The 9,586-nt window shown below is 35.3% G+C and overlaps 1 protein-coding gene across 1 annotated transcript; it reads right to left on the reverse strand.

Moving 5' to 3' along the window:
* Positions 1-18: 18 nt before the first annotated feature.
* On the reverse strand, positions 19-7,534 carry LOC141364345 (beta-1,4 N-acetylgalactosaminyltransferase 2-like). The gene is made up of 12 exons (XM_073868898.1): positions 7,223-7,534; positions 6,927-6,983; positions 6,447-6,581; positions 3,280-3,386; positions 3,075-3,112; positions 2,696-2,879; positions 2,476-2,562; positions 2,141-2,322; positions 1,553-1,696; positions 1,227-1,452; positions 917-1,112; positions 19-763 (listed from the first exon to the last, which is right to left on the reverse strand). Exons 1-11 carry the CDS (start codon positions 7,339-7,341, stop codon positions 931-933), a joined length of 1,461 nt encoding a protein of 486 aa, XP_073724999.1. The 5' UTR covers positions 7,342-7,534; the 3' UTR covers positions 19-763; positions 917-930.
* Positions 7,535-9,586: the final 2,052 nt, after the last annotated feature.

Raw genomic sequence — 9,586 nt, forward strand, 5'->3', positions numbered from 1 at the left:
TGAGAAGACAAAGGCAGATCCAAATGCATAATTTATTAGACAAATAAGCCAAGCAAAGGTCAGTATTAATATCAGAAATATCAGAGGTCAGGCAAAGGCGTGCATATTGTATGTGTTTGCAGCTTTTTAAATATTAACCCTTGGACCAGATTTTTCCATTGTTTAATCACCGTGCTTTATTTTGATTGGCTCATCAGCATTTTATTGGTTTGAACCACAAAACATGTGATGTCCATTTCAGTGGACGCATTACATTCAATTATATAAAAAAAACTAATAACATGTAAAACAGTATTATAGTATAGGGCTTCCCTTAAAATGTGCTGGAATAATCTTTCATGTTTACTGTTATCTCCTAAAACAAAGCATGTAATACCTACTGGCAATTATTATGACTTCAGATGTAGGATATTAAATAAAATATTTTCATAAGCTCATGAGGTTTGTTAATAAAATTAAACACCAAACCAGCAAACATACATCTCGGAAACATCTATTTAATATCTGTGTTTACTTCTGCAAGGTGTTTTTTATTGTTTCCTTATTCTTTCTGAGACCTTTATCAGATGTTTTTACACACCAGATATATTTCAGATCTTTTGCAGACATCTTACAAACGTACCTTTATTATCTTGGCATGTATATCAACACTTAATGTCTTTCATGTTTAACAACATACTGTAAAACATTATTATTATTGATTTGTTGATATTGTAAAGTTAATATTGTTTAATGCCTTTAACTGTGTAAAGCTCAGATGACACTGAAACAAGAACAAAACAAAAGCAAAACCAGTGTAAGGTGCTTGTTCAGTGTAAGGACTTGAACACATAGAATGAAATCGGAATTTATACAAATATTCAATTACGATAATTTCAAATCAGATTTAAAGAGAAACTCGATGTTGTGATTTCACCTGTAAATCTCCTTTTAGTATTTGATGCATTTTAGATGATTCTTGAAATAATGGTGAGTCAGTTTATTTTCTGAATCAGCTTTTGGAGGATATCTGTATTTTCTGTATTCGGGTGTGTTTGTTCTTTTCTGATGACCAATTCTGAGACCTTGACAGGTGACAACTAACAATTCTCCAAGTCCATCAATGAAGAATTCTGAAGGTTGAGGAAAAAACACAGTATCATTGCTGATCATTGTCATATCAAAGGTTTAGGTATGATGGGTTAAAGGCAGAATTCCTGTCACTTAATACTTTACAGTCCACTTACCACTGTGTCCGACCTTTTTGAGTAACGGGTCAAAACCGACCTTACGCACGGCATCCGTTCGGCCCATAAAGTAGTTCACAACTCCATCGACGAAGAAGCACCCTTTAAATCCCGGCAGGGGTGCGTAAAAACCTATGACACGTGAGATGCAACCGCCTTCTTCGCTGTTCCCTTCTTTATAATTCAATTTAAAGGCGAACTGATTTCTTTCTACCTCACCACCGACCTGAGAAAGTTAAGGTTATAAGTCTATGCATGCAACATACAATTGAATTTTTAGTGCACCTGTTCATAAGTCGATCACTTACTATAGTAGCCTTACTTACCACATCTAATTCAGGAACGGCTTCCATAATCTCCACAAATCTCTCTATACGCGTCTCATTCAGGAACACAAAGTCATCGTCCACCCATAAGAAGTATTTAGTCGTGACTTGTGACAATGCCAGATTTCTGCCGGCAAACCAGCCCTTAACAAGCAAATAATCACTTTAAAGTAATCGTTTTCACACAAAAAGTTGTTCCAAACTTGCAAATCTGTGAACCTTGAAAAAGGTAAAGTACCAAACACTTGGGGCAACATTGACCTCTTATATAAAAGATCTGCCCCACATCTGCTTGGTTATAAACATCCTTCAAAATACCTTTCTTTGTGTTTAGAAGGCCAAAGAAATTTTTACACATTTGGAACAACTTCTCAATGCATTCTTAATGGAAGGTCATGCAAATATATGAAGAGCTAAGATGCAAAACCCACTAAGAGCGCTTGTCAAGTATTTGATTAACATATACGTGCCGAGAGCATTTGGTCAGTATCATTATCTCATTTTGACACTTTTGCATCGGATCTCCTTATATATATTTTTTTAATTGCACACAAGGAGCATCATTAAGATTACGTGTTGTTATGTTACCTGTGCCGGGGGCATTATGTAGTGTTCAATATTGTCACCAACAACCTTCTCTGGGATAAGACTGTCATCTGCTACAATGATCTTTATTTTTGGGTAGTTCACACGAATACTCTGAATAAGAGCATTCAGTTCCTTATATCTCAGAAATGCCTTAACAAGTACAGTCACCTGGGAGTTTATATCTACAAGAAGAGAGAGATTTAGGTGTAGTTATTTTTTTATAAGCTATTTCCGATAAATGAAGTCTTAGATGTTACTTCCTGTAAAAACTGGACAGAACTACATGGAAGGCCATTAAATATAAAGACTAACATGGTAACACTGCTTGTTTTTACCTTTTCCTGGGTCGTAAAGATTAGGAACTGACTGACGTCTGATCTCAATGGGAAATATGACCTCATGGTTCTCAAAAGAAAAGTAAGCTATGGACAAGCATTCACGTGTGAATTAAATTACCAGATTGAATAAAAACTGTAAGGTTAAGCAACTTATACCTATAAGCAAATATAGAATAGCCTATTTGAAGTAATCCTGCTAATGCTGGACGATTCGTACCGAGATCTTCAGTTTTAATGTGGAAGATGGTGCTGGTGTAGGTCACTCTGCTCAGCAGCTCATTGAGATGTTCAAGGCTACTGGACGAGATGGTCAGATTTCCCTCATTCTGGCCAAAAACAATCTTCTTATCATCCTTAATATCCATTACTGACAGCAGACCCTTCTGTACCCTCAGTGACACCTGAACAAGTTTGGTATCCTATGAGCTCTTTTACAAACTTTCATTGTTACGCAAATTTATACAACTGGAGCTTTGTTTTATAGTTTGATAACGAGAGCTGACCCCCATACTGAGACACCTTGAATCAAATCATTGATATAAGTAATAAAAGCAACCCTCCACCATAAGCAAAAATCTGTTTTTAGTCAAACAAACCTTGTAAAAATCTCTGTTTTGTGTTTGCACAGCTAGACCTAACAATGCATAATACATGACAAAAAAAACATAAATACATTTTTATGAAAAAAAACTAAAACATTTTAATTTATTTGTCACTTTCTAACTTTTTTTGTAGAGATGTGCATTCTTCAAAATCTCAGATCATTAAAAATCATAGAGAAGCATCGATATTCTGACTCACCAGGAATTAAAGTTTTATTCATGGGAGCAACTCTGAATCCTCTGATGGGATACTGGAGCGGAGTGTTGGGAGGGGCAAGAACAAGAACATCATTCTCTCTACCTGTCCTGGTTGAGTCAAAAGGACAAAAAAGAGTCATACATGGCCCACTACTAGCCCCAAGCAGTTAAGTAATTTAATGATTTCTTTTGACATCACAACGTGCTCAGTGCGCTCACATGTAGTGGGGACCGGTGAAAATGGTTTTAGGAACCACTAGCCTTTTATTTTTTGACAGAGAATGATTCTGTATCTTTTTGAATAAGACAATAGATACTATTTTTATTTTTTAAACCAAGAATTTTTGTCTATATACCAACAATTTTGTTTTATGTTAAGCAGTTCAAAATAAAATAAATCTGGTTTATATGTCTCACTTAATTCTATATACTCAATATTACTGTTGTGAATTCAAAGAAAACCTTAGGCCAGGGATGTCAACCATGCGGCCCGCGGGCCGGATACGGCCTGCAGAGGTGTCCAATCCGGCCCAACGGTGTTCACTCTCTGTCTGGAGAGCGAAGACGACAGTTTCCGAAGTTCGTTGCATTAACAGGTAGATTCATTACATTAAATCAGTTGTTAAACCGCAGAATTAGTAATTTGTACGTTTGTTTATGTATTTCTTTCGGTAATGATTTGCTGTCGGTGTTCTAAAAGTGCTAACAACTTAGCAAGCAAACAACAACAAAATATCCACATTCTTAGTATTAACGTTACAATGCTTGGCTGATCGATTTAATGTTCCCGATCAGATCTAAGTTAATATAAACACTAAATTTGCTGTTGTTGGCACACTTTGTAGAAAAAAGAAATACATAAAACACCAATGCCTTTACAAAATAACGACAGAGAACGGAAAGAGAGGCTGCCAAAGGCAGTTCAACATTGCAAACATGGATTCAAAGCTCCATCAAGCCAACAGGTAAATCATATTGAATGTTTAGCAGATTTTAATTCATGTTATTATATTTCCTATTATAATCACTTGTCTAATATATACATATTTATAATACTTCATTAAAACCATAATAATAGTACCACCCCCCATAGTGCCCTTTTTGCTTTTGGGCCACTGCCCCATATAGCATTTTCATTTTCTAAATGACTGTTGTCGTTACAAAGAAAAGTGAATGGTTTATAAATAATTTTGGCATTAAGGCAAAAGAAGTTAAAGCTTTTCAACCTAAGGCCAGTGGGTTTTGTACAGATGTAAATTTGTGTGTATAATATGTACAAAATGAGTGTGACTTATGTAGTTTTCACAGAGCTGTGTGTTTCTCTGGTTTTCTTGCTAAACAAACTAATTAATTGGTTTGTTTAGTTAATTTTAAGATAATTATCAGCAGGGTTCAAAAAAGGTTCAAAAAAATTATCCGGCCCTCACTTTGTGGCGTTATTTACCATCCGGCCCTCAGCCTAAAATGAGTTTGACACCCCTGCCTTAGGCTTTGTTGGAGAACAGGACTTTGCTTATGGCCCCAAAATTGGTAAACATGCAATTTGCCGACGCAACGCTTACATAAGTAAGAGGAACATTATGTTTTATTTGCTCATTCTTAACGAACGCAGACTTCAGCGAGGAAACATTATTTGTTTTAAAGATAAGACGTTCAAATGGCACACTATTTGGTTTAATCATTTGTAGGCCTAAATATAACGTTGTGCAGGGCCGGCCCTCGGCATAGGCGGAATAGGCAAATGCTAAGGACCCCGCCGACCCCTTGGGGCGTCCGTGCGCCCAATTTTTGTTTATACATGTATATAAACATTTAACTATAAATATTTAATTTTGCACAAGAAAACAGCAGTTACTAATGAATCACTAGCAGCATAGGATCTCGGAAGATCGTTCCTGCCAAATAGCTCCGTGGCTACACTGCACTGAAGCGGCAGTTTAAAATATAAACCCAGAATTCAGCGAACGTCAAGAACAAGAAAACGGAAACAACAATCAGACAGAGACGCGGAATTAACATAATGTATGTGCTGGCCGCGGTGCTGAAGACGCGCTCGGACGGAGTACTAGTGGCAGCATTTCTCTTTTTATAAATACTATTTTGTACTTAAATCTATAATTTGATTATTTTACTAACCCAACTAACTCATCTGCGCTTTCCGATAGGTTGCACGTAAGGGGAAGAGCTTTCTTCCCATTGAGAAGAGTTGTGCACTTTTAAACTTAAAAAAATATCTCTTTACAAAAAAACATTTTCTTCTATATAAAAGCTATAATTTCGTTATTTTACTAACCCAACTAATGACTCCTCCGCTTTCCAATAGATTGTACGTAAATATCTGTGCATATGTGCCATCAGTACTCCGCCAGAGCGCGTCTTCAGCACCGCGGGGAGCAGCCAGCACTACAATGTGCAGACAAAGTTGGTATTTCTGTCCAGAAACATTTAAATTTAAACATGGTCCGTGTAAAGTAATTTAAATCCCGCGTCTCGGTCTGATTGTTGTTTCCGTTTTCTTGTTCTTGACGTTCGCTGAATTCTTTATATTTTAAACTGCCGCCTCAGTGCAGCAGCCACAAAGCCATTCAACAATGAGCACAATCTCCCGAGACACTACAACATGCTACTAATAATTCATTAATAAGAGCTGTTTTCTTGTACAAAATTAAATATATTAAGTTAAATGTACAGTGTTAAAACATGTAAAAGCTGTTCAGTTTGTTTCTGTGTAAGTTTATGAACAAAATTATTGGAACACAATTGTGATTCTGTGATTCTAAAGGGCACCAGGTGAAATAAAGCAGCAAATTGGCCAGGGCCGGCCCTGACGTTGTGTGTGTTATTAAAATACATATTTATTTTGTGAAATATTAAACTGTACCTGTTATAGTAATTGACAGCATCTGGGTTACCTTCTGTTAGTTTTAGCGGTTGTTATCTGGGAATAACAAACTTGCAAATGTCGCAACTGGCCAATAAGAATCAAGTATTTCAACGAGCCGTTTTATAAGGCATTATATCAAATTTGTTTATCACTTTATTACCCTCCTAAAAAAAAAATACGTTTCTTTAGAAACCCATACAGCCTGACAAAGACAAACACTGCACTGCAAGCACTGCAAAACTTTGTAAGCGCAATGTGAACTTTGTTAAAATAATGCATCTGACCTGATCTGATGTTGTCTGTACTCTTCTGCTCGACGTCTCTGGAGATCTTCTAATTCATCTTTGGACACAAACTGTCCGGCCGACTGGTTGTCTCGGCAGGTACATGAGGAAGGACTGTCATAAAACGGTCCTATACTGGGGCATAAAAAATCATACTGGGGCGGTTAAGTCCAGTCTAGTCCAATACTAAAAAGCTTGTTTGAGTTGTCCTAACGGAAAAAAGCTTACATAAAATATATCAGTTGCATGGTTTTGTCTCAAGATGCCCACAAGTAATGTTTTATTGTAAGTTTGTACGTCAATGTGTAACTAATTTCTATTCCTAGATTAATCTAAACCCTGTCCAGGTAAACCGCCCCACAATGTCATAAAAAGACACATATCAAATATTAAACTTTTGCCTAAGAGAAAAAAACTAAGACAGGATTTAATGGCAACGAACCAGACATGTCATTTCATCTGTGAAATTCATTGACTTACTTTGGTCTGAGGAAATCTGAGGTCTGAGGGTTATTGTCACATAATAGTTCTGAGAATCTAGAAGAGAGAAATCTTTTTTTTAAAAACTATATTTAAATCACATGAGTGTTTCTCTTAAGATGACTTCCAATGGATTCAAATAAGACAAAACAAGCATTTAAATAAACTAAAATATATATATTTCTTTGTGAGTGAGGAAAAATTTAAAGTAAAAATAAAACAGAATGGTTTGAGTTTTTAGTAAAGCAGTTTTCAGACGCAGTTGTTAAAAAACAACACAACAGTGTGAAACATACCTCAGGATCTTTGATGAAGTCTTTCTCCAAGTATCAATGTCAATATAAAACAAAAAGTACAGAAACGCAAATTCGATACAGAGGACGAGGATGAAAAAACTTCGCCATGATCCCCACATGATGAAAATATTACTCTAAATATTGATAGTTTCTTTTACTTCGTTGTATACTAAATAATTGAATTGTTTTTAGACTGAAGCTCTAAAGCGTCTAATTTACAGAAATCCAAACGAAATTTCCAGAAAGTCTGCAGGCTGTTGAATGATGGTAAGAGGTTTGAATGTTGCCCAGTAAGATATGGGACGGATGAGGAGTGGAACAGCTTTCATATTTATCCTTTATATACCTCAATATTGATGTATGCGCTATATTGCGCAATATTTGAGTTTCCTGATGGTACGACTTAAAACAGTCTACAAATGACCTACTATACAAGATGCAAAATAATACTAAACTTACTGAGCAATGTTAGCCTCTCTTTTAATTAATTATTATTATTATTTTTTTTGTATTATATTTTTTACTTTAGAATACACATTGACATATGTTGGAAAGAATAGCCTACAAAATATGAAAAATATATTAAAATATGAAAGATCTTTTAGCAAGTGCCCTCAATTTGGGTTTTTATTTCCAACAGGGCTTTTTAAGAACTTCATAAACAGATCAAATGTATTTAAGTCATTTTAAGATGCTTTTTTTAAGTTGATATAAACCAAAGTGAGACCTCGTGCGTATATAAATAGCACACAGTGTGTGAAAAGTCGTGTAACATACCCCAAACTCCAATTTTGCTTGCAAATGATAAGCCACTTTCCGTTTACTTAATAGGGCTACATCGCATCTTTTCGGGATCATGTTGTTTCGCGTCGTTTAATGCATGGTTTATCTTTTTTTTTACTATTGTAGCTTAATTGGGTTTGACATTTAAATGTAAAATTCATACCACTGGCAGCTTAGGGTTAGGGTTAAGTTGTACCTTAAGCTGTACCTTATCGCTAATACGTGTTTTCCGAAACGTTCTTATCACTTCTGTAAGTCGTTCGTTCGTAAGGTTGGTCTGGAGCACTCTTAGCTCTTAGCTATACCTTATCCCACATGACTCCACTAGGGGCCATCACTTTCATAAAAGCTTACATTGCAGTCTATATAACTAAATATTTGTAAAAAAAAAAAAATGCAATACACTCCGTGTTTAATTAGGCAAATATTTTTATATTTAAAGAATAAAACATTTACATAATTAGACATCATTACATTGATGGTTGTTAGATTTTTAATTATGTTTTCCAAAGGGACATCAACTGCGAACTATTAAATGCTACAGGATTAAGAAACTATTTAAAAAATATATTTTGGGTTATGGAGTTGATGAAACTGGCAGCTATACAGCAAATCCTACTACTTCATTTGTGCATTTCATATCCGTTAAATCTTAGTCTAAATGCTAGTATTTTAGCTGCATAAATAAATCGGGTAAAATTACAAAAAATAATTATGATTATTAATGTTAATTCGACTTTGCATCGAAGTTTTTTAATGTTTTATAACTTTGAGGCAACTGCATGCCATATTCTTTATAAACATTCAAAACAAACTGTGCGCTTGATTACTGCTTGTATAATCTAAGGTCAACAAAATTTCCACATTAAAACTAATCAAAGCTAAAATCTAAAGCAATCATACTATATATTTATAGGCTATTATATAATATTTGATATGTTATATTTAGACAGACAGACAGGCTCCAGAAATGCGTCCATTAAGCTTTATCCGCATTGTTAACGCGCTGCTGTGCATACAGTGTCCAAGCACAATAAACGCGTGCACTAATGAACAACAGCAGTTTGTTTTTATATATTTTAAGTGTAATGCACAGCCAAGTACTTGCACAACCCACTTTATTCCCCTGTGCAACAAATGATCCTTTCAAGGCATATCGGATGAATTGGAGCAGTTAAAGATGATACGTTTGGAAATAAAGTTGCGGGTTTTGCACGGGTTTGATATAAAATATAGAACGTTGAATTTAGTTGTTTGCAATTTGAAATATTTTTTACCAGATATTCCTAATAAATTGAACTTGAACTATTTCTAAAATGTTTATTTAATAAAGAACAACGCTATCTCATAACGCAGCGAAACCTATCACATGAAGTGAATAATTGATTGTCGAGCAATCGATATCAACCTATTCAGCACCTCCACCATGGACAGCACTCGCTAAGGTCGAACTTAAGAAGGTTTACCTTAAGCAACATCCTAAGGTATAGTTCGGAGAACACACGTAGGAAAGGTTAAACCTGTAGTTAAGGTTTAACTTAAGAGTCTTCCTAGCGCGCTAAGAGACAACGTTATCGGAGA

The sequence above is a fragment of the Misgurnus anguillicaudatus genome, chromosome 6, assembly GCF_027580225.2.
Source record: "Misgurnus anguillicaudatus chromosome 6, ASM2758022v2, whole genome shotgun sequence".
Taxonomy (NCBI): domain Eukaryota; kingdom Metazoa; phylum Chordata; class Actinopteri; order Cypriniformes; family Cobitidae; genus Misgurnus; species Misgurnus anguillicaudatus.

What these genes read in the sequence shown, in the direction of transcription:
- LOC141364345 (XM_073868898.1), bottom strand. Translation starts at nt 7,341, where the DNA reads ATGTGGGGATCATGGCGAAGTTTTTTCATCCTCGTCCTCTGTATCGAA. An exon ending in GAATAAAACTTTAATTCCTG is followed by an intron (nt 3,113 to 3,279) that starts GTGAGTCAGAAT and finishes ATGCATTGTTAG; the next exon opens with GTCTAGCTGTGCAAACACAA. An exon ending in ACATAATGCCCCCGGCACAG is followed by an intron (nt 1,697 to 2,140) that starts GTAACATAACAA and finishes TTGCTTGTTAAG; the next exon opens with GGCTGGTTTGCCGGCAGAAA.